Source organism: Helianthus annuus, chromosome 6 (assembly GCF_002127325.2).
Source record: "Helianthus annuus cultivar XRQ/B chromosome 6, HanXRQr2.0-SUNRISE, whole genome shotgun sequence".
Lineage (NCBI taxonomy): Eukaryota > Viridiplantae > Streptophyta > Magnoliopsida > Asterales > Asteraceae > Helianthus > Helianthus annuus.
In genome coordinates, this window is record NC_035438.2 from 18,668,196 (window position 1) to 18,694,697 (window position 26,502).

General features: G+C 37.3%; 4 protein-coding genes across 4 annotated transcripts in view; all 4 read right to left on the minus strand.

Annotated features, from left to right (window-relative positions):
- The window catches only part of LOC110864915 (GEM-like protein 7), a 45,892-nt gene extending 43,883 nt beyond the window's left edge, over window positions 1-2,009 (minus strand). Inside the window, exon 1 of the mRNA XM_022114083.2 lies at window positions 1,646-2,009. Within this exon, the coding sequence (XP_021969775.1) occupies window positions 1,646-1,877 (232 nt within the window). The 5' untranslated portion in view covers window positions 1,878-2,009. The remainder of the gene's footprint in view (window positions 1-1,645) is intronic.
- Window positions 2,010-13,398: 11,389 nt separating this feature from the next.
- Window positions 13,399-13,959, minus strand: LOC110944480 (putative GEM-like protein 8). Its single transcript, XM_022186145.1, has one exon. The coding sequence runs from the start codon at window positions 13,957-13,959 to the stop codon at window positions 13,399-13,401; it is 561 nt and encodes a 186-aa protein (XP_022041837.1).
- Window positions 13,960-19,511: 5,552 nt separating this feature from the next.
- Window positions 19,512-20,174, minus strand: LOC110944479 (putative GEM-like protein 8). The gene has a single exon (XM_022186144.1). The coding sequence runs from the start codon at window positions 20,172-20,174 to the stop codon at window positions 19,512-19,514; it is 663 nt and encodes a 220-aa protein (XP_022041836.1).
- A 5,327-nt stretch (window positions 20,175-25,501) lies between these two features.
- LOC110944478 (putative GEM-like protein 8) lies at window positions 25,502-26,086 on the minus strand. Its single transcript, XM_022186143.1, has one exon. It carries the CDS (start codon window positions 26,084-26,086, stop codon window positions 25,502-25,504), a length of 585 nt encoding a protein of 194 aa, XP_022041835.1.
- Window positions 26,087-26,502: the final 416 nt, after the last annotated feature.

The window sequence follows — 26,502 nt, forward strand, 5'->3', positions numbered from 1 at the left end:
GGGAAAAGAGTTGCGCAGGGGAAGCCAACCAAATGTTCGGTGAAGTCATCCGGGAAGGATTATGCGAAGAAGAAGGTTCCTAAAGGCGTTGGAAAGAAAGTTAACCGGAAAGGGAAGGCACCGGTTGGACGGCCGAGGAAGGCCGGGGTGATATATTTTATTTGTAAACAATTTGGGCACATAGCCTCCATTTGCCCTAGTAAATATATCAATTTAGGCCCGTTACCGGAAGAAGATGATTACTTAGTCGATGGTACGAGCGGTGGTTTGTTTAGCGAAATGTGGGTCGTTGATCCAAGTTTCAAGACACACATGACCGGGAACCGTAGTTTGTTCAAACGGTTCAAGAGGCATTTCGGGGTAATCACGAACGAGAAAAAGAAGAATTTTTTGTTTGTTCATGGGGCGTTGGTGAAGTGAGAATACCGGTCGATGGAAGAGAGAAAACGATTTCGTGTGTAAGTTATGTACCGAGAATGGAGAAGAATGTTCTAAGTTTGGAACAATTGTTGTTCCAAGGGATCGAGACGGTCACCACGGGTGACAAGTGTATGTTGAAGAGAATGTTCGGTGCACAAGTTAGGAGTTTCGATGTGTATGAAGAAAAATCAAATGTTGATCTAGAAGAGGAGTACTTGAATCGATTCTATGATCGTTTTGATGTCGATAACGGTCACCGGATGGAGAAGGAGAAACTTAAGAAATACATAGAAGATTTCTATGAAGAAGAATTTAAGAAGGAGCGTGAAGAAAAGAAGAAAGCAAACGGTGAAGGTACATCGGGAACCAAGAAGGATGAAGTTGTGTTTTCAAGAAAGCAAAAAGTTTGCTTTATGATCTACTACGAGGGCATGAAAGATAACCCTCGCCAATCGAAGCAAGACTTACGTGAAAGGGCGGTGGTCCTTTCCCAAGATGAAGATGACGTGATCGAAAACGGTTTAATAATGGATAGTTGCTTAGAACCGTTGGATTTGCTCTTGATGCACGAAGAATTGGCGGGATATGATAAGTTTTATGATGCGAGTTTTGATGATGTCTTGATATGGTTTTTGCCAAGTTTTCTTGATATGGTCTTGATACGTTTACGTTTATGATTGTTTATTAGTTAATGGGTCAAACACTTATTATGTTTTATTGTTTGCATCAAACTTGGGCCTGAGGCCACGTTTATGTTTTTCTGTTTGGGTCGTATAAGTCCAGAAGGTCTCGGCATTGGATCAGCTTAGTTTGGGCCCGTTTTAGATGAATCAATGTGAATACCGAAGCAGCAGTTATCAGGGGAAACAAGACGTACCGATTGGCAAGGTAGTTACCACAGACACATCGCTTCACTAAGGGATACGTCGTTTCAACAGGCACCGGTTCACAGTGTTATATATAGGGCTGTAACTTTGTTTTTTTAATGTACCGAATTCACTTGAAGTTTATGAAGTTATTCGAAGTTAGTCACTGATTCTGTGCATTATATTTAATTCGGCAATTGCAGTAAGTTTGTTTCATTGTTCCTGTTTTCGTTTACTGTTACAATGCAAATCTGCAAACGTTGTTATTTGGTTGATTGTGATTGTGAGTACGATGACAACCCGGTCCGTTCCGAATGGTCCTGGGTGTCCGATGATTCTGATACCAACAAAACAATTACAATGATTTTGAATGGAGACTGCAAGACTGTCTGTTGTATCTATGCCATTGAATCTAGAAGACGACGGGAGAGTGCAAAGGGATTGGCAAGATTTAGACAAAAGTAGCCCCCTTGATACGATCGGGGCTGCCATGGCGCTGCTCAAGAGTCTGTTATCCATATTTTGACCTCGGATCGTTATGATCTGCTTGTGCTTAATGCTGAAGTTGTTGGCTAATGTCTTATGGATCATGATATTTATAAGCTGATAAAGGTGTCATAAACTACCAACTGTTAGTTGGATGAGTCTTCTGTGTGTCATGCTTGTTGGTGGTTAGCATGTGAGATCTTGAAAAGTCGAATTGGGTTGGATATATTCACCCCTTTTGACTTATGAGCTCAATTTAGAATATTGGTATTTTAAACACGCGTCGCAAATGTCTAACAAACAAGCGCCTCTGTAACTAAAGGGATACAGCTCAAGCATCACTACTTTATCTATATCTACAATGAATTTGCCACATTAGCGTCTAGAAAATTCTTTACATACAAAAACTGTGTCTATATCAACCAAAAACTTATAGTTACTTAATCGAAATGCTTAAGAACTCACCAAGTTTAAGTAACTTATTACGTACCACCCGTACATTGTTACTACTTGTTGCAACTTGTATCTTATAAAGTGATTCTTCACATACCTAAAACACATTGTTCTATTGAACGGTGGGAGCAAAATTACTTTAAAACTTAAAAGGTAGGTGGCTTGCCAACCTCGCCTTGAAAAAAAAGTTGTAGCTTCCATTGTTGTTTTCGGTTCACTTTAACCGTTATTTAGAACTCCTAAAATGAGCACACTGTTCCTTCAAATTGAGAAACGGCACAATAAGTGATTATAAATACTTTTCCGGAGAAAGGAGATAATAGGAATGACTAATTTTACTACTATAAAGAAGTAGGGCTTTGAATTAAAAATACATATACTTTGGGAAATTGAACAAAATGTGTAATTAATAATTTTAATTTATTGATGTGTATAAATAGCGAAGGAATACAAATGCTGGTAATTCGTAATCCTAAAAGAATTTATTGAATTGTTAAATATAATTAACCACGCATTAATAGATAACTAATTAGGATTTCTATATATCTTTGTTTAAAAATGATTCGGCTCTTTGAGATCTTTTAGCCTATTACGTATAGGCCTCGTTACTCATAGCGCAAATTTAGCCCTTTTTAATATTGGACCTTTTTTCTGCATTGTTGCTCTTGTCCGGTTGGTCCAAGCGGGAATCTCCTAGTTCATATGTCAGCTCCTTCTCAAATCAACAACTCAACAATCAGCCAAAAATACACAACTTTAAAGCAAATAATGGTGATTTTGAACTTCTTCATGTGATATATATACATTAAATGGCATATTCTTTTTTTAATCTTCAGAAAGCAAGAAGGATAAAAGAACATGCACCACTTTAGGTTGATTTCAAAATTTGGAATAGAAGACAATACCTAGTGTAGGTCCCTCTAGGAGGATGCCGAACCTAAACCTTGTTATACTAACCCACTAGCGAGTGCGGAATCCAAGCTAGCAAGCAAACCGGGATGAAACAAGCACAAACACAAACACACAAAGATTCACCGATTAACACCACTTGTATTAATGCGAATGAAAGGTTCCGGTTACGAGCACAATGTTTACAAATCAGTTTTGCAAACCCTCTAGTGTGTGTGTGTGTTCCTTGACAGAATGCTCTCAAACTCTCTATCTCTCGGTGTGCATCTCTATCTGTCTAACACACTGCATGGGTATTTATACACCCAGCCCAACAGATCTGGTCGAAGGATCATGCAGATTGACCGAAAGATTATCTGTCGATCACTAAGCCATCGAAGGATCCATATTTACCTCGAAGGATGGTATATCCTTCGAGGTTCAACAGTATCCTTCGTTGGACATCTTTCGAGCTCATCGAAGGATAGACATAATCCTTCGATGGCCCATCTTTCGACTCAGACACTTTACAAACATATTCCTAACTGTTGGTCCAAGTCAAATCAGGAGGACGGTTGACTTGGTCAACTTACAGGACTGACAAGGACATTGTTTACATCGTGACCGAATACAGACAAAGTACAGACACAAGTGCACCAACAAACTCCCCCTTGGCTGTAGCTTTGTCTCGAACTTCGATGGTTGTAAATTTGTCTCGATCTTGATCATCGTTGATCTTCATGTCTTCAAGACTCTGATGTCCTTTCAAGTCTTCAATGTCGGAGGATCTTTAAGGTCTTCACGTCTTGAAAGCAGAGAGTGTATCAACAAACTACCCGTATCATGTAGGAAGTGTGTTGACAAACTCCCCCTTAACATAAGCTCCCCCTTGAGTTATGCTCGTGAATGACTTGATCTTTATGAAGTGAGATCCTTGTGGTGTTGATGATGGTCAGCGGCAACTCGATCAACTTCATCTTTTGAGTGCCTTCACGTCGTGTCTTCATTCCAAAGCTTGTCATTATCCATGTTCTCCTAGCCTTTAGAATCTGCACATGCAAGAAATCTAAACGCGTAATGAGAACAACTGCTTGGAATATAGTTAACATAAACAAATGACACACGTATGACCATGTCACAATCTAACACCGTCCGACAGTTTGAAAGTTTTATAAATTTGTCAATTTTAGATTTAACTTTCAAAACTTGCAAATTTCGACCGTTTATGAAGATTTAGTCAATTCGGTTTTCGTTCAGGTTTCAGGTAACGAAGACTAGAGTTCCAACATCGTACGATCGAAAATAAAGTAGAAATAAAATCTTTTTGGTATTTTTGAATTTTTCAAATGTAAAGACTGAAAGCAGTAAATATATACAGACATTCTTTTTGCGAGTTTCGAGGGTAAGAGAATCATATCAGTGTACGGTCATGCCAAAACGCTCCTGTTGTTCAATTAATTAACATTAAGATAAGCATCCTATAACAATTATCGGTATTGTTGTCCACTTAAGCTCAACTTATCAGATGTAATCATGACGTGGGGATACGTTAAGGTATGATTTATACTTACCGACCGGTGTTCATCCACATCACGACACATTCCCGTATCAAGGTATGCACGAGGGTTCATCTTACCGGTGAGTATACCGATTATCATCTGTTTGACCGTATATGATGTGAGATTCTCACTTATTTTGATTTGAAAACAAGCCCTATGTGATATAATCACTTATTGACGAGGAACTTGATTTTCATATGCATGAGGGCACAGGAGCAAGTCCGTGAACAGGTCAGTACTTTCGTACAGCAGAGAGACGAACTTGACTCCCGGAAAAATGTGATATTTTATCACTTATTTGATTTGGACATGTGATTGTTTATCACTTATTGAGGTCGAATGCAGTATGTAATATGTACACGTATGTATAGTATCATGGAAGATCTAGACTTGCGTCCCCGTTATTTTTCGGTAAAAGATACAACCATGATACCCAGATGATAAGCAGCATAAAGACCGAATATCTCAGAACCTCGGCAATCTATCAAACGAAATTTCGGTACTAAGACCATATGCCAATGAATGGTTCCCACCTGATCTTCAGTCGATTTAAGATTTATATCACCCTGCACACTTTAAAATGATTGTGAGCCTACCGATACATCTTATATAGAGCTGCTTATCGTTTTTCATTTAAGGTTTAAAGAGGTTTGGATAGACCACTGATGTACTATCATTTTCTCTTTTGCTCGCCAGGAAACTCATTTTTTCTTTTCTATTGTTTTTGTGTTTTTGAAATTTTTCGAGGTTTTTGGATTTTCAGATTTTTGGATTTACTCCCCCTAAAATCAATAACGAAGAGAAATTTAAAACACAAAGATATTTACAAAAATGATTTTCCGATGTTGGTTTTACTCTTGCTTGACCTTAATGCCGCTTACCAATAATAAAAAGAGAATCAAATCTTGATTTGTCAATGCTTTGGTAAAAGGGTCGGCACGTTGGTCATCGGTGTGGACCAAGACAACATTGACGAGTTTCATAGAGAAACAATCACGTGTGAGGTGATATTCGAGATCAACGTGTCAGGCCAAAGAGTGTTGTATGAGATGATATAATTCATAAAGCAGCTTAAAAATCAACAAGTATAGGAGAGATTAGAAATTTTAAAAACCGTATCCTGCAACTGCTTCGTGCATTGCAAGGAATCTGAGCACTCTCCCAAACTGGATATCCACCCGGTGTGGACTTCAAAGTCGAATTTGTAGCTACTGAGAAATCTCTTCACAGCAACAAGATCAAAAACCTTTGGTTCCGGCTGGTCTTACACATTGTACCAGCGAAGGCCTTTGTCTTTCTCTTTGAGAAGTAGTGTGCGGATGTTCAATCCACGCCACGGCATCTGCACACATTTCATTGTATTCTTTCCTGAGGACCCGATCAAAGACCATAACAACCAAATTTTGGCACGTTCTTCATCTGGTCAAATTTTGCAACTTCATTCATCCATATTCTTTCATCAGACATTTTTGTCTTCTTTTCTTTTTCCTTCCTCTCCATCAATGACAACAACATTCTCCTAGATATAACAATATTTCGGAGCCTTATGTCGCCAAACTTGTGCATGGACGCTCCACTATCAACAATCCTAAGACTATCAATAGTTCCTCCTGGAACATCCTGCACACTCATTCAGAGATTAGTTGGAGAGGGGGACCCAAGCCTTCACAGACTTGGGTCGTCCGTCATCATCGAGAATTGTAACATCCATTTCCCGATGATTCGGAATTGATGCAGTTCCCCCTGAAACAGTTACCGGTTTTGGTATCCAAATCTGTTTCAGTTTTTCATGTTTAACATCCGATTTAACAGATTTTGTTTGGATGACCTCCGGTTTTAAAACCTTTTCAGCTTCTTTTCTTTGTTTCTTTTTCTGTTTCTTTTCTCGTTGTTTAACAAGACGAGGGTCTTGTTTTGGTGAAACAGATCTTTTATGGTAATTGTTACCATGGGGGGCATCAATTTTTGACTTTCTCTTGGTGAGATATGGACAATTCTTAATGATGTGTCCATACTCACAGCATTCAAAGCATGATCTCCGCTCAACAAACCTCGGAGTATCATAACTGTAATAGCTGGATGATGAACTTCGTGATCTTGAGGTACTTGGTCCTACATCACAACCGTTTGTGAGTTGTGTATAGTTGTTTTGACTGTTTCTTTTCAAAATTTTACTTTGTTTAACAAAATCCTTATTGGATTTGCTTTTGAAAGTATCAATTTTATCAGTCCCTCTTGATTTCACGAAGTTTATCTTCCGATCCTTTTTCTTGTTTTCGCCCTGTTTGCCTTTTCTATTCTCTTGGGCGGCATGATTTTGTTCACGGGGATCATCAACCTTTGCTTTCAACTTATGAAGATATGGACAATTTCGAATTATATGTCCAATTGTACCACACTCAAAACAATATCTTCGTTCAACAATCCCCGAAGCATCATGTGATCGTCTTGCCGACGATGATGAACTTTGTGATCCCGAGGTACTAGGTTTTGAACAGTTTGGATCATTTCTTTTCAACACTGTTGCTTGTTTAACAAAATCTAAGTTAGATTTGTTCTCAAAAGTTTCGATTTTGTCCGTTCCCTTGGATTTCACAAAGTTCACATTCTTGTTTTTCTTTTGGGTCTGTTTCTTCTGACCCTGAGTCGGTGCTTTTCCTTTAGGTTTGGCATGATTTGGCTGCCTCTTCTCTGTTGGTAATTTCTGATTGCCATATTGTTTTCGAATTTCAGCCTTTGGAATAGGAGGACACTGTGTAACTGTAACACGTGATCCTGTCTTTCCCAAAAACTTACTTGTCGAATTTTTAAAGACTTCACTGATTAATGATTGATTAACATTCATAATCGGAAAATCTTTGTCTGAATAAATTTTATCATCACCAACAAGAGTGTACAGCAAGTTCACACCCTCCGACTCTTGTGCAGACGAGGACTCAATTGCAACAGTCTTAGCGGGTTTTGCAGGAGGATCACATAGAATGTAATTCTCGAGAGGTATGTCCTCATTCTTGACTACCGCATCAGACTTTGCTGGGACAGTATCATCAGATTCATCATCAGAAGAATCGGCATCCTCAGTAATGACTGGAGGGTCCTGATTCAGTTCAGCAGAAGACACACATGTATCTGCTGATACATCTGAATCGGATGATACATCTTTCTTATATCCGAGTCCTGTTGCAAACTCCTTTACATCTAGAGGAACAGATGGTTCAAAGAACACTCTATCCTCCTCGTCAGGCAATGTATCATAATTGTGTCTCACTGGTGGTGGACATTTCTTGTAGCCTATGCATGTGACATCCCGTTTTTCTTTCTGAACGTCAATGATGTGATCCAACACATAGCTAGAGCTCAAATAACTGTCTAGCTTAAGTTGGATCGCCTCACTTTCGGTTTTCACACAAGCCATCTCTTTTTGCATAGTCTCAAGGCGAGATATATACAAATTTATGTCAGTTTGTTTTCTGGAAACCATTTTTGTTAATTCGGTTTTATCTTTCTTCAAGTTCTCAATTACCGACTTAAACTCTTTTTCATGGTTCTCATAAAACATGTTGGCTTCAGTGCATTTTAAAAGATCCACGGTCAACTTCTGGTTGTGAATAAATGTCACATCATATTTCTCTTGCAAAGCTTCGTGTTTGCTTTGCAATTCACACCACTTGGCATTCAATGAAACATGTTTGTCTTGCAAGTCAAACAAACTAGCTTGTAAAGCATCATGTTTGCCTTGCAACTCAGACATGTTTGCTTCTAGATCAGCACACTTAACTCTTAATCTAGCACAATTATCACAATCTACAGCAGTGGGTTTATCGGCACATACCTGACTGGAATCACTCTCAGGTGTTGGCCTTTCTGCATCAGAATTAATAACCCCCCTTGATGATTCACATTTAAATCCATCCTCGCTCGAACTTGAACTTGAAGTTGTATCACCCTCAACTGAAGTTGAGACATCTTCATCTGAACTTCTGTCATGTTCAGAACTGTCATCATTTCCCGAGGATTCACCATTGCTTGCATCTTTGATAATTTCAGCATACAACGCCGATTTTGTCTGACTACTGTTCTTTGGATCATGAGATGATGGTTCTACAGTAGAACGATGGTGTTGTAAACCAACTGGGGGTAATGGATTTCCATACAAGTCTGTGGCTGGAGCTGGCTTTACAGGAACTTGTATTGGATTGCCAAACCAATCTGTTGTTATTTTCGGTTCACTTTGCTTTTGATTAGTAACCGATGCCCACATTTCTGCAGTAATTCGAGGTGGTGTGGGAGATTCGGCCCATGATGGAGATAAACTTGTACACGTGTATTTTCCACTGTCTGGAGTCGGTGTACCCAACCATGAGGGAGTGGAACCCGAACTTGTATATTTTCCACTGTCTGGAGCCGGAGTTCCCAACCAACTCGGATTCATCTTTGATAAGAAAAATAAATTCTATATCAATAGCTTGAAAGATGATTGACGAAGGATCAACTTATCGAAGGATCCTGGTTCGAAAGATCTGAAAAACAGAAACTTGTTAACTATAAACAGATTACAGACGAAAGATCAACACTTGTTCGAATGATCAACAGTGTTCGAAAGATCACTGTTGACTTTCGAGCAATGGTTTCGAAAGATTCAAAATTTCGAAAGATTCACACTTGAAAGATCCTTATCTTTCGAGATAAATCCTTATCTTTCGAAATAAATCCTTATCTTTCGAACAACTATCTTTCGAATAGATTCCAGAAACGAAAGATAATTCTTAGACTTCGAAAGACTACTCGAAAGATGCTTATCTATCGAGCTGTCTTTGATCGAAAGATGGTCTTTCGAGGTCGAAGGATATCTTTCGAATGCTCACTGACACACTGACACTGATGTGAAAGGTTGGTGAAAAGGTGATGGGTTGGTGAAGGTCAATTTTCGGCAAAAGGTATGGTCAGACTGTACCTTCTTACCAACTCAGAATTTTCAAACAAAAATTACCCAAAAAGGAAATCCTTATCCAGAACCAGTCACCGGAATTATGACCGGAGTTTGGCCGGAAATCACAAAGTCACTTAAACACAAGTTTTAAGTTACCCAACCCGCTTTTAAACACACCCGGTTGGTTTAGAACACGTTTTTATGCCAAGAAATCCAAGAAAAACACTAAAAACGGGATCTAAACCAAGTGTCCAAACACACCAAGAACTTGAACAAAACCCGGTTTTAAACAAGGTAAAGAGCCTTAGCTCTGATACCACTTGTAGGTCCCTCTAGGAGGATGCCGAACCTAAACCTTGTTATACTAACCCACTAGCGAGTGCGGAATCCAAGCTAGCAAGCAAACCGGGATGAAACAAGCACAAACACAAACACACAAAGATTCACCGATTAACACCACTTGTATTAATGCGAATGAAAGGTTCCGGTTACAAGCACAATGTTTACAAATCAGTTTTGCAAACCCTCTAGTGTGTGTGTGTGTTCCTGGACAGAATGCTCTCAAACTCTCTATCTCTCGGTGTGCATCTCTATCTGTCTAACACACTGCATGGGTATTTATACACCCAGCCCAACAGATCTGGTCGAAGGATCATGCAGATTGACCGAAAGATTATCTGTCGATCACTAAGCCATCGAAGGATCCATATTTACCTCGAAGGATGGTATATCCTTCGAGGTTCAACAGTATCCTTCGTTGGACATCTTTCGAGCTCATCGAAGGATAGACATAATCCTTCGATGGCCCATCTTTCGACTCAGACACTTTACAAACATATTCCTAACTGTTGGTCCAAGTCAAATCAGGAGGACGGTTGACTTGGTCAACTTACAGGACTGACAAGGACATCGTTTACATCGTGACCGAATACAGACAAAGTACAGACACAAGTGCACCAACACCTAGAACAAAGGAAGATTATATATAAAAGAACATGCACCACTTTATGTATATCATGTCTCTCTTTTTTTTCCAAATCCTGACATGACTTGGCCTATTTGGGATTCTATAAAAAGGTTGAAATTCTTTAAATCTGATGATGTGTAAAGGCTCATTTGCCACTACTTTAGAGCCCAATCTGGTTAATCAAGATAAAGCTAATATCATCACTTACATTTCAGGTTCCTTGACCCGGTTAGCTAAATTTCCATGTGAATGCATGTAGAGTATAACCTCGCCTTAATACGATTGACCACATATATATGCCACTTGAGACCAACAACATATGCTTTGTTAAAATGGAATGTACCTTGAAGCCCATAGTTCGAGACCAATCTGATCGAGCTCGCTGGATCATGATGTTTAGAAGTTGCTAAAGAATAAAGATGGAATAAGTTAATGGCTTTTAGTTGGACGAGTCATGTATGTTTCATCATCAATGGTTGTTTGATATGATTTGCCTATTTTGACTGATTAAGGTTGGTATTATACTTTTTTCTAGGCCACTTTTCCTTGAGTGATATTGGTCCAATGGCCCTTTAGATAAGGTTTTATACATATGTTTTTGAAATCATGCTGACTATGTATTCCTTTCATAGCTGGTTGTGGGTAGAAGTTGGATAAAAGCATATTGTAACTGACAAGGAAACATGTCACATGCAGATGACATCGGCAAACAAAGTAAACAGAAATGTTAGTGGTGACACCCTTTATCTTGCTTCATCAGATTCACGTGTACAAAATCCTGGATATTTGGTTGGTTTCAGAAAGAAAACGAGTTTTAGTATCTAATTTGGCGCCAAACAAACAAATAAAAGTCTGTTAATAGTATGAAATAGAGTTCTATATACATAGGTTGGATATCAATGTATTACATGGGGGGTTGAATAAATAAAATCTTAAATAGTTAGCAGTGATTCTTCGCTGATTTGACTATAGTGGAAAATAAGGAAACAATGATTTGATTGCAGGGGAAAATAAGAAATTTCAAAAGAAGCAAGTCACGGGTCATGGGATCAGACTATGTTAATAAAAAAAAGCGGGAAAACCAATCTTAAGGTCATAGAATTGCGCCACGGGGCAATGCGTTTACTTATTGATTAGGTATCTAAAGAGTTGGAAAAGTATCTAAAGAGGACTATCTATACTATATAATAAAAGAAACCTGTTCTGGGACACTTGTCATTCTCTCATTTAATTGATTAAAATTATTAATAATACTAATAATAATAATATTTAATCTAATCAAATACAAATTCTTATCATTAATTCAATAACCTGTTGTTAAACAAAAATTTTAGTTTATTTAAAAAAAAAAGACCGTAAAAAGTTGATTAAGAAAAAAAAGAATTATAATGGGTTAATTATCATAAACAAATTCTTTGGCTTTTAAAACTCAATTCGTGCCTTTGAATTTCAAAATGATCTAATAATTCTAAATTGAATTATACATCTCCTATTTTTGTATAAAAAAAATTGATGTATATCTTTATTTCTACTGATAGAGTTAAAAATTTAGATATTATTAATTATTAATCTATATCTATCTATACTATATAATAAAAGAAAACTACTTTGGGACACTTGTCATTCTCTCATTTAATTGATTAAAATAATAGGTTTAGAATAAAATACAAATATTCAAAAAATAAGAAGTCGTCCAAAGAGTATCAAATATACTCTGATTGACCTCATTCAACCGACATTAGAGCCGTCTTATCGAACTCTACGACATTAATTAATATGTACGGGTTGATGAGTTACATTTATATTAACTCATTTATGTCAATATGGTATGTAAATGTCTCTGTCTTTGTTTTGCATTTACAGGAAATATCTATACTATATAGTTTAAATTGTTCAACCCGTGTAACACACGGGGAACTAACCTAGTTATATATATTTCAGATTTCTCTAAAAACGAACTTGCATAGGAAAAAAAAGTCAGGTTGATATCTTTACGTTGCTTAAATCTAACATAACTTAGGTTTTTACGATAGTTGCAAAAGTCTCTAGGCACTACCTATTCGGTCGACCGGGGAATTGGGAGAATACTTGGACATGTTAAGTTATAGAGAAATTAGTTTCGGAAATTAAATATATCTCAAATAACATAAATTTACTAACATTTATAACAAAATACGTGAAAATGATATTCATATTCTTTAATATGATAAGCGTAGAAATTATGTTTTATTTTTCTATAAGTCAACCTCGGCCCGAGTTGACCTACTAGATCCGATTCTGGCCAAGGTTGATCGCGTTTGATCGATTCCGAGTAATTAGACGGAGTTGAAGAAAGTCGCATTGGCAACCTACCCTGTAGTGATTACTCGGAGAGTACTTTTACCTCATAACGGCATCCATTGAAATTATTAAACCATCAAACTACCAACCTTTTTATCAACTCCGACCCTAATAATATATTGAAAAGGTTTTTGTATTCCTTTTGTGTGGATGCAACTGCTTCTTGGTAGATTTTTAAACATTTTGCAATATATCTCCAAATGTTAGTATTGTGGCAAGTACATTTTGTCTAATGAAGTTATCAATTGTTAGGTGAAAAACCAAGAACTATGAAGTTGTCAATTCTCATATAAGCTTTCCACATGTTAGTACAGATAGCACATGATCAAAACAGATGAAAGGATCAAATATAGAAATGATATCAGTATTGAAAGGATCAAATATTGAATTTGTGACAGTTTCTTCTTGTATAGACATACAACATACTGTTGTATAATTTGAATTTACAATGAAGAGTTGACTACTAATGATTTACAATTTGTTGCTAAACTAGCAATTGTGGCTGATTCTCTGAAGGAGACATCTTAAAGTTTTCTTATAATTAGAAAATCCCAAAAACCAGAAGCTGAAATCATCCACCGTCACAAGCTCCATATACTTTTTCGATGGCCTCTTCATGTTCGCGATCTCTCCTACTCCTTTAATCTTTTCTAAGGGGATCGACACCTTATATTGGAACTTTAACACCTCTCCTGCTGCAGAATACGTTTTGACAGACCTATCACTACAAAATCCAACCCTTTCGGTAGTGATAAAGAGGATGCCTGCGATCGGGCCAGCTGTAGTGTATATGGAACATCGGGTAGCATGCAACAACTTCTCAGAGTCCCGGGTACTGAAATTTTTACCAAGGATTCTTCCCTCGCGGCCGAGTGGAAGGATTTTGGCACCATAACTCAACTTATGTTTCATAATTTCTAGTAGTCTTTCTATGCCATTGATTTTGGAAGAAGATGGAAGACCGCATAGACTTTGACAAGATTTAGACAAAAGTAGCCCCCTTGATACAATTGGGGTTGCCAAGGCGCTGCTCGAGAGTCTGTTATCCATATTTTGATCTCGGATCGTTGTGATCTGATTGTGCTTAATGCTGAAGTTGTTGGCTAATGTCTTCTGGATCATGATATTTATAAGGTGATAAAGGTGTCATAAACTACCAACTGTTCGTTGGATGAGTCATCTGTGTGTCATGCTTGTTGGTGGTTAGCATATGAGATCTTGAACAGCCAGATTGGGTAGGATATATTCACTCCTTTTGACTTTGAGCTTGAGTTAGAATGTTGCTACTTTATTTTGTCTAATCAGACTGACATGTAAAGTTATAGACATTTAGGTTTTTTATCTTATAATCCTGGTTCATGTTCATGGTTATTGAATGTACCGTGTATGCCATGTCATGAGTAGAAGCAGCACATGGCATGCATGAAAAGCAGCACAATGTACCGTGTACCGTGATTCAATTGTAGAGTAAAAAAATGATTGGGGAATTTCAAAAGAAGTGGGTCGCACGTTATGGATCTGGCCATCTTAATAAAAAGCGGGAAAAACAATGTTGGGTCATAAAATTGTGTCACGTGGCACCACATTTACTTATTTGTTAAGTATAAATATTATACATAAACTAGAAAGTTGGAATGGTATCTGACGTAGACTATTATATTTGGTAGTTAAGGGTGCCAACCAACCATGCCAACTCAGCAGGGCTTGGGGCGCGAATTATTATTTACTATCAGTTAATATATAAACCAATCATTTAAAGCCATATCAACCCAACATTACATTTCACATAAAGCCCCAATAAGCCATACACCCCTACAACACACCTTAGTGGTGTGAAGGGTGAAAAAAGTGCACTTACGTGGTGCCTACGTACGTGACAACCCTTCTTTTTCGCCTAAAGCCCCAATAGAGCCCCCATAACACATAATCTAAAATGTAAACGAGCCAACTTGCTTAGGATAAAAGTCAGGTTGGTATTTTTACATTTCTTAAATGTAACATAATCGAGTTTTTAATTATGAAATTGGACTCTGTTACCCTAATATAGCGCCCATGAAATATCCAAAAGCTTATAATGCCCGGTTTTGGGTGAACAACCGGGTTGTATTACCTTACAACTGCTTCCATTGAAATTACTAAACCTTCTATATAGATGGTTTTTGGTATTTTTGTGTGGTTACAATTACTTCTTTGGAGATCTTTATCTCTAAACATTTTCTATATTATGAATTCTAATAGTTATTGTACCATTTTTATGAATGTATACTCTTGTGTATTTATCTCCAAACATTAGTATTGTGGCAAGAACATTTTTTTAATGAAGTTATAATAAGTGCTCTTTATGTTTGTAATTTATCCAACTCGCTTGAAAAACCAAGAAGGCAAGAACTATTAAATTGTCAGATAGGTTTCCCGCGGTTGTATTTCCATGTTTTATATAACAAGGCTAGCATTAATTGACCCGCGTGTAGTAATGCGTAAATTAGATAGCTTCATCATCTTTGAATTCCTAGTTAATTCTTGGTTACAAGGAAATGAGATACTTTTTTAGATCTTTCCTACTACATATGTAGCACACAACGTATATATACCATGCATGCCACCATGTTATTAGCACAATTTTTTTTTTAATTTCAAAACAAGATATTTCATTCCAATAATTTGGGCAATTTACATAAGAATAGCAGGTAGACGAGCAACAAACTGCGTCGCCATCCCTTTCTAAATAGAAAACTCTAATCTACTAAAAACAAAATAGCACATGATGAAAACAGATGAAAAGATCAAATATAGAAACAGGGGCGGACCCAAGTTATGGAGTGGGTGGGCGGCCGCACCCCTTGAAAAAAAAATTTTAGTGGTATTTTTCGCGAAAAATCCAGACCGCACCCTTTGGAAATTTTCGTCCACACCCCTTGAAAAATTCCGACCGCACCCCTTGGAAATTTTCGTCCACACCCCTTAGAAAAAAATGTTAGGAATTTATGTAAAAAAAATTGTGAACACGGATTAAAACCCGATCAAATTATGTAAACAAGTTAGCCTACTAACCCCTTTAATTCCGGCCGGCGACTGCAAAATTTCGGCTGCAAACTGGTTAATTCAGGCCGCCCCTGATAGGTACATGTTTTTTACTAGGGCTTATAATAATTACTAGGGCTTGAGGGCATGTTTGGCTAAGCTTTTCAAAACAACTTATTGGCTTACTTATCAAAAAGCCAATAAGTTGTTTTTGTGTTTGGCTAAGTCAAAAGTCCTTTTAGAAATGACTTTTTGCAAAGAAGAAAAAGGAGGTTTCAAGAAGTCACAATATTGTGACTTTTTGGCCAGCTTTTAAGTTTTCAAACTACAAATTACCAATATACCCCTTCTTTACCCCCTTATATCTAAAAGAATGCCCATTTTAGTCATTGTACATCAATAAGCTAATCCAAACATATTTTTTAAAAATTCCTTTTCAAAAAGTCCTTTTCCCAAAAGTCCTTTTTAACTATAATAAGCTTAGCCAAACATGCCCTGAAATTCAAAATTTTGGTTGGCAAACATGTTTGTTGATTATATGATTGTTGGTTGGCAAATAATAATTACTAGGGCTTGAAATTCAAAATTTTAAACTGAAAATTAAGGAACATGGGCTATGGTTGAACACTTGAAGATCCTTGTTTATTTTGTATGTGATAGGATTAGGAATGAACAATGAGTAGGGAAGTTATGCCGTGATTTCTCAAGAGGAAAGGGGTCGAACCACTTTTTTTCGCCGGATTATTCTAATTAAAGACCAATGTATGTTATAGATATATATATTTTTTTCTTTTATTGAATGATTAAGAGAAATAAAAGTAGGGATGGTTTGAACTTTGATGTTTTTTTGTTTGTTAATGTGATAGGAAGTTAGGAACTAGGGTTTGGAATTTTTTGCAGAAATAGGTGACTTGAGATGGAAAAGAGTGACATTAGGTGGTCACCAATATTGTTTTCATATCTAGATAAGTCGCCCATTCAATCAGCGACCTTCAATGATATTTCTGCAAAAAAGCTGAAGTTTCTGCAAAAGCTGTATATGTGCTCAAAGTCGCTGTCTCATACAGCGATCTTTCAGAAGGTTGCTGTTTCATTGTGCAATGTTCATTAAGGTTGTTGTTTCATTGTGCAATGTTCATTAAGGTTGCTGTTTCATTGTGCAAACTTCTATAAGGTTGTTGTTTCATTGTGCAAACTTCTATAAGGTTGCTGTTTGATGTCACAATGTTATAAAAGGTCGCCATTTGATAGTGTTCACGTGATTTTTTTCAGAAATTATTGATGATATACATGCAGGTCAAAGACAAAAGATTAATAATGCATAATCACATGCAAGGCAAAATCATTTATAAAGCAATGTTTTATACAGGTCCGTAACGAGCGTGGGTCCGTATCGTCGGACGGTACGGACGATACGGACCTACGCTCGTTACAGACAACGTCGACTAAATAATAAACATATTATATATTTATGACTGGGTCTGTTTCGACGCTCGATACAGACCCACGCTCGTTACGGACAACGTCGACTAAATATTAAACATATTATATATGTACGACCGGGTCCGTTTCGACGCTCGATACGGACCGATGCTCGTTACGGACGACTTCAACTAAATAATAAACATATTATATATTAACGACTAGTTAAGTTTCGACACTCGGTACGGACCCGCGCTCGTTACGGACGACGTCGACTAAATAATAAACATATTATATATTTACGACTGGTTAAGTTTTGATGCTCGATACGGAGCCGCGCTCGTTATAGACGACGTCGACTAAATAATAAACATATTATATATTTACGACTGGGTCTGTTTCGACGCTCGATACGGACCTACGCTCGTTACGGACGACGTCGACTAAATATTAAACATATTATATATTTACGACTAGTTAAGTTTCGACGCTCGATAGGGACCTACGCTCGTTATGGACGACGTCGACTAAATAATAAACATATCATATATTAACGACTAGTTAAGTTGCGAAGCTTGATACGGACCTACGCTCGATACGGACGACTTCGACTAAATAATAAACATATTACATATTAACGACTAGTTAAGTTTCGACGCTCGATACGGATCTACGCTCGTTACGAACGACTTCGACTAAATAATAAACATATTTCATATTAACGACTAATTAAGTTTCGACGCTCGATACGGACCTACGCTCGTTACGGACGACGTCGACTAAATAATAAACATATTATATATTAACGACTAGTTAAGTTTCGAAGCTCGATACGGACCTGCGCTCGATACGGACAACTTCGACTAAATAATAAACATATTACATATTAACAAATAGTTAAGTTACGCTCGATACGGACCTACGGTCGTTACGAACGACTTCGACTAAATAATAAACATATTTCGTATTAACGACTAGTGAAGTTTCGACGCTCGATACGGACCTACGCTCCTTACGGACGACTTTGACTAAATAATAAACATATTATACATTAACGACTAGTTAAGTTTCGACGCTCGATACGAACCTACGCTCGTTACGGATGACATCGACTAAATAATAAACATATTATGTATTTACGACTAGTTCCGTATTGAGCGTCGAAACGGACCCACGCTCGTTACGGACGACGTCGACTAAATAATACATATTATATATTAACGACTGGGTCCGTTTCGACGCTCGATACGGACCTACGCTCGTTACGGACCTATATAAAACATGCTTTATAAATGATTTTTCCTTGTTCCATGTGATTATGCATTATTAATCTTTTTTCTTTGACCTGCATGTGTAGAGAGGTCACATGCATAAAGCTGTCATCAATAAGACTCAGTTTCAAACAGCGAAATCTTAATAGATGATTCAGCGACTTATTATAAGGTTGCATAACTATTCAGCGACTTATTATAAGCTTGTAGGATGATTCGGCGACCTTCATTAACATTGTACGATGATTCAGCGACCTTCATTAAGCTTGCAGGATGAATCAGCGACTTCTTTAAGCTTGTAGGATGAATCAGCGACCTTCTTTAAGCTTGTAGGATCAAACAGCGACCTTCTCTAAGCTTGTAGGATCAAACAGCGACCTTCAGCAACTTCCACAGCTTTTGCAGAAACATCTGAATTTTTGCAGGAAACCCATTGAAGGTCGCTGTTTCAACTAGCAACCTACCTAAATATGAAAACAAAATTTGTGACCACCTAATGGCACTCTTTTGGGGTTCAAACCACCTAAAACTGCAAAAAATTCCTAGGGTTTGATTGTTTGAGAATTGAAATGGACCCGACCCGATCTGATTCGACCAGCTATGAAACTTTGTTTGTTTGTTTTTACTTGTTTTACATGACCCGGCCCGATCCGACCCGCTATGAACCGATTTTTTTATATAGCTAGGGGTCTAAAATCTTTAAAAAATTTCCGCACCCCCAGGAAAAAAATCCTGGGTCCGCCACTGTATAGAAATATAGAAACAACAACGGATAATTGAAGTTTGAATTCATAACAGTTTCTTCTTGTATAGACATACAACATACTGTTGTATAATTTGAATTTACAATGAAGAGTTGATTTCTAATGATCTACATTTGTTGCTAAACTAACAATTGTGGCTGATTCTCTGAAGAAGATATCTCAAAGTTTTCTTGTAATTAGAAAATCCCAAAAACCAGAAGCTGAATTCATCCACCGTCACAAGCTCGATATACTTTTTCGATGGCCTCTTCATGTTCGCGCTCTCTCCTACTCCTTTAATCTTTTCTAACGGAATCGACACCTTATATTGGAACTTTAACACCTCTCCTGCTGCAGAATATGTTTTGACAGACCTATCACTACAAAATCCAACCCTTTCGGTAGTGATAAAGAGGATGCCTGCGATCGGGCCAGCTGTAGTGTATATGGAACAGCGGGTAGCATGCAACAACTTCTCAGAGTCCCGGGTACTGAAATTTTTACCAAAGATTCTTCCCTCACGGCCGAGTGGAAGGATTTTGGCACCATAACTCAACTTATGTTTCACAATTTCTAGTAGTCTTTCTATGCCATTGATTTTGGAAGAAGATGGAAGACCGCATAGACTTTGACAAGATTTAGACAAAAGTAGCCCCCTTGATACAATCGGGGCTGCCAAGGCGCTGCTCGAGAGTCTGTTATCCATATTTTGATCTCGGATCGTTGTGATCTGATTGTGCTTAATGCTGAAGTTGTTGGCTAATGTAGCTTCTGGATCATGATATTTATAAGCTGATAAAGGTGTCATAAACTACCAACTTTTAGTTGGATGAGTCATCTGTGTGTCATGCTTGTTGGTGGTTAGCATATAAGATCTAGAAAAGCCAGATTGGGTAGGATATATTCACTCCTTTTGACTTTGAGCTTGAGTTAGAATATTGCTACTTTGTTTTGTTTAATCAGACTGCCATGTAAAGATGTAGAAATATAGGTTCATGTTCATGGTTATTGAATGTACCATGTATGCCATGTCATGAGTAGAAGCAGCACATGGCATGCATGATGATTCTGCATATACCCTTTTTCTGTCCCATATGCAGATCTATTTTGATTGAAGTTGCAGATGAGGAACAACTAATGCACATTCGCATTTTGATTGAACTTATGGCTACTGACAGTTTTCACCCAGAACTTATGACTATATCCAGTTTTTTAACCTAAACAATGATGAGTAACTTTTCCTTATGATAGACTTAATATTTAATAAGGAATTAATTAAATCAATTGTTATTTTAGAATCGAGACAGATAGTTCATTTACGAGTTTTGACTGCTACAAATTAATTCTTATTTTGGTATCAAGAAAAGTAAAAGCTAAGTCAAAATACAAGAATTAATAACAAATACTCATTTAAATTTGTTTTCAAACAATAATTGATGTTTGGAAATTTGGTGGATAAGATTAGTTGTTTTGAAATTTTGAAATAATTGTTAATATTTGCAAACAAATTAAAAGGATCAAATTTCAGTTTGTTCTATAAGTTTGTAGTTCACATAATTAATTTGGATTAGTGTTTTTTTTTAAATTACAGATAGAAATGAAAATATATTTTCCTAAAAAAAATCATCATTTTATATATGTGTTATTATCTTTTATTAAAAAATAAGATAATAAAATAATGGGTTATTTTACATATTTCTTGTATTTGTGACCGCTTTAAATGGTCGCATCTTTTGCTTTTTCTATTTTTCACATATGAGCGACCGCTTTAAACTGTCGCAACTTTTGTTCTTTTATATATTTCTTGTATTTGCGACTGCTTAAACGGTCGCAATTTTTGCTTTTTTTATTATTCTCGTGTTTGAGACCGTTTTCCGACCACTATTCAACCATTTTGCGACTGAAAAATGCGGTCACAAAATTTGTGACTGTTTTGCGACCAAATTTTGGTTGGTCTTAAATCTTGCAACTGTTTAGGTTTTGGTCGCAATTCGGTCACTAATTTTGCGACAGTCTTATGTTGGTCGCAAATTTTGGTCGCAATTGCCTACTTTTCTAGTAGTGTTGGCCGCGTTTTGGTCCTGTCAACCAGACAAAAGACTGACACCCGGTCTGGTTGGCGTTTTGGTCCTGTCAACAGACCCGTCAGACACCCGTCAGTCTTTGTCTGGTTGACTGTAAGGTTAATCTTGACGCATGATAAACCGGGTTATCGGGTACGAGAATGGAGCTTCGTAATCGGATACGAGTCAAACGGGTCAGAAGAAAAGTTGCTATTTAGTCCCATGTTTTTATTATGTTTTGATTAAGTCAAGTAATATGTTAGTGGGTCAAGTCATGGGATTGTTTCCGGTTCTTTAGGCATACGTAAGTAGTGGTTTGTTAGTTATTTCTTTTCTTATATAATGTAAAGATTGCAATGAATACAAGTGGGGTTTTTGAAGCAGTAAAATAAGTTTCATATTCGTGAGTTTATCTTTGAGTGTCTTGTGAGTGTTATAAGCTTTGAAATCCCAACATTGACCGGACCAAAACGCCGCGCTTTGTCTACAGCTCAACACTGCTGGGTATGCACATAGGAAAAAAACACCTTTTGGGTTGGCTATCTACACACTTGGTGTGTAGATAGTTTGAGCCTTCTTATATGTCTTTGCTTCCACCTAATCTTGCTCGTTGAGATCTTTCTGTCTATTATGTCTATTACTTATTGGCCTCGTAACTCATACCGCAAGTTTAGCCCTTCTTGAATATTAGAACTTTTTTTTCTGCATCGGTTGGTCCAAGTGGGAATCTCCTAGCTCATATGTCAGCTCCATATGAAATCAACAACTCACCAATTAAGCAGCCACACCCAATCTTTTGGCCCAACTACACAAATTTGAAGTAATTTCTTAATGGTGTCTTTGAACTACTACACGAAATAGGCATTAAATGACATATATTCTTCTTTTAATCTTCAAAAAGCAAGAAAGATAAAAGAACATGCACTACTTTTGGTTGATTTCAAAATCTGGAATAGAAGACGATAATAGAACAAAGGAAGATTATATATATATATATATATATAAAAGGGATTCTTTTTTGGCACCTAGGAGGGAGCAAGTCATGCATCATGTTGTATACTGTGTCTCCTTTTTTTCAAATGCCGACATGACTTGGCCTATTTGGGATTCTATGAAAACTTGATTTTTTTCATTTTTATAAAATCTGACAACGTGTAAAGCTTCATTTGCCACTTACTTTAGAGCCCAATCTGGTTAATCAAGATAAAGCTAATATCATCATCACTTACATTTCTGGTTCCTTTGCCCGGTTAGCTGATTTCCATATGTGAGATGTTAGCATGTAGTCTACAACCACGCTTTAATATGATCGACCACATATATATGATATATCCCACTTAAGACCAGCAACATATGTTCTGTTAAAATGGAATGTACCTTGAAGCCCATAGTTTGAGAGCGATATGATCGAGCTCAGTGGCGAAACTTTAACAAAAAATCAGTGGGGGCGGACTCTCAATATTTTTACACTACAAAAAAAAAATTGAAAATTTACAGTAAAATTAACACTACATGCGAAAAATCAGTGGGGCCGGCACCCCGGGCCACAAGAAAGTTGCGCCCCTGATCGAGCTCGCGTAATGCTGAATTTACTAGGCAGCGTATGCTGGATCATGATGTTTAGAAGTTGGCATAGGTTAAGGATCGGAATTTTAATTGAATGAGTCATCTATGTGTCATCATGTATGGTGGTTTGAAATGATTTGCCTATTTTGACTGATTTGCATGACAGTTGAGAAGGTTGGTAGTTACTTTTTTTCCGGGCACTTTTCCTTGAGTGATATTGGTCCAATATAGGGTCCTTCAGATAAGGTTTATATATCTGGAATATAGGTCATGCTGACTATGTATTCCTTTCATAGCAAGTTGCCGGTAGCAGTTGGATAAAAGCATATTGTAATCGACATGGAAACATGTCACATGCAGTGATGCGGATGACATGGGCAAACAAAGCAAACAGAAATGTAAGTGGTGACATCCTTTTATCTTTCTTCATCATATTCACGTGATCATGGATATTTCCCCGCTTGGCTGGTTTAAAAAGAAAACAAGTTTTATTGTCTAATTTGACGCCAAACACACAAACAAAGCTATGTTATGAAACATATTGAATAAAGAAAATATTAAATAGTTAGTAACAATTCTTTGGTGATTCGACTACACGGTGAGTCGATTGCAGAGTTAAAAAAGAAATGATTGGGGAATTTCAAAAGAAGTGGGTCGCACGTCATGGATCAGGCTATCTTAATAAAAAGCAGGAAAAACAATGTTGGGTTATAGAATTGTGTCACGTGGCACCACATTTACTTATTTGTTAAGTATAAATATTATACATAAACTAAAAAGTTGGAATGGTATCTGACGTGGACTATTAATATATTTGGTAGTTAATGGTGCCAACCAACCAAAGCCACCTCAGTAGGGCTTGGGGTGCGAATTATTATTTACTATCAGTTAATATATAAACCAATCATTTAAAGCTATATCAACCCAACATCACATTTCACATAAAAGCCCCAATAAGCCATACATCCCTACCACTCACCTTAGTGGTGTGAAGGGTGAAAAAAAGTGCGCTTACGTAGGTGCCTACGTATGTGACATGTCAACCCTTCTTTTTCATATAAAGCCTCGATAGAGCCCCATAACACATAATCTAAAATGTAAACGAGCCAACTTGCTTAGGATAAAAGTCAGGTTGGTATTTTTACATTTCTTAAATGCAACATAATCGAGCTTTTAACTATGAAATTGGACTCTGTTACCCTAATGAAATATCCAAAAGCTTATGATGGCCGGTTTTGGGTAAACAAGCAGGTTCTATTACCTTACTACTGCTTCCATTGAAATTACTAAACCTTCTAATTACCAACCCTTTATTGACTCCAACTCTAATATATATAGATGGTTTTTGGTATTTTTTGTGTGGTTACAATCAGTGGCGAAGCTTGAGATTTCCGACCAGGGGGCCAAAAACGTATATACCCAAAAATTTCTGTAAGACCGGGGGGTCGAAAATGTATATACCAAAAATTTTCTATATGAAAACTACATACTCTCCACTGTTGTGCGAAAAGTTCAGGGGTCGGCCGCCCCCTCTCGCCCTATAGAAGCTGCGCCCCTGGTTACAATTGCTTCTTTGGAGATTTTTATCTCTAAACATTTTCTATATTATGAATCCTAATAGTTATATTACCATTTTAATGAATGTATACTCTAGTGTATTTATCTCCAAACATTAGTATTGTGGCAAGAACATTTTTTTAATGAAGTTATAATAAGTGCTCTTTATGTTTGTAATTTATCCAACCCGCTTGAAAAAACCAAGAAGGTAAGAACTATTAAATTGTCAGATAGGTTTCCGCGGTTGTATTTCCATGTTTTATATAACAAGGCTAGTATTGACCAGTGGCGGGCCCAGAAATTATTTGCTGGGGTACTGCGGATGAGGTGTTCAATCATATTTTCAAGGGGTGCGGTCGGGTTTTTTTGGCCTAAATTATACATTGAATTTTTTTTTCAAGGGGTGCAGCCGCCCACCTTGGCCAAATGATGGGTCCGCCCCTGGTATTGACCCCCGTGTAGTAATGCGTAAAATAGATAGCTTTATTATCTAAGAATTCCTAGTTAATTTTTGGTTACAGGAAATCAGATACTCTTTAAGATCTTTCCTACTACGTATGTAGCACACAATGTATATACACCATGCATGCCACCAGTGGCGAATTTTGACCTAAAATTCAGCATGGGCCGATGTTTTTTGGAGATAAAATCAGCCTGGGCCGAACTAATAAACATTTAAAACAATTATCGAAAACCTGAAATTTAACACTACTAGGCGAAAAAACCGCACGGGCCAAGGCCCGGTCCAGCCTCCTCTAAGCTCCTCCCCTGCATGCCACCATGTTATTAGCACAAATAGCACATGATGAAAACAGATGAAAAGATCAAATATAGAAATATAGAAACAACAACGGATAATTGAAGTTTGAATTCATAACAGTTTCTTCTTGTATATATAGACATACAACATACTGTTGTATAATTTGAATTTACAATGAAGAGTTGATTACTAATGATCTACATTTGTTGCTAAACTAGCAATTGTGACTGATTCTCGAAGGAGATATCTTAAAGTTTTCTTATAATTAGAAAATCCCAAAAACCAGAAGCTGAAATCATCCACCGTCACAAGCTCCATATACTTTTTCGATGGCCTCTTCATGTTCGCGCTCTCTCCTACTCCTTTAATCTTTTCTAACGGAATCGACACCTTATATTGGAACTTTAACACCTCTCCTGCTGCAGAATATGTTTTGACAGACCTATCACTACAAAATCCAACCTTTTCGGTAGTGATAAAGAGGATGCCTGCGATCGGGCCAGCTGTAGTGTATATGGAACATCGGGTAGCATGCAACAACTTCTCAGAGTCACGGGTACTGAAATTTTTACCAAAGATTCTTCCCTCACGGCCGAGTGGAAGGATTCTGGCACCATAACTCAACTTATGTTTCACAATTTCTAGTAGTCTTTCTATGCCATTGATTTTGGAAGAAGATGGAAGACCGCATAGACTTTGACAAGATTTAGACAAAAGTAGCCCCCTTGATACAATCGGGGCTGCCAAGGCGCTGCTCGAGAGTCTGTTATCCATATTTTGATCTCGGATCGTTGTGATCTGGTTGTGCTTGTTGCTGAAGTTGTTGGCTAATATCTTCTGGATCATGATATTTATAAGCTGATAAAGGTGTCATAAACTACCAACTTTTAGTTGGATGAGTCATCTGTGTGTCATGCTTGTTGGTGGTTTAGCATATGAAATCTAGAAAAGCCAGATTGGGTAGGATATATTCACTCCTTTTGACTTTGAGCTTGAGTTAGAATATTGCTACTTTGTTTTGTTTAATCAGACTGACATGTAAAGATGTAGACATTTAGGTTTTTTATCTAATAATCCTGGTTCATGTTCATGGTTATTGAATGTACCGTGTATGCCATGTCATGAGTAGAAGCAGCACATGGCATGCATGAAAAGTAGCACAATGTACCGTGTACCGTGATTCAATTGTA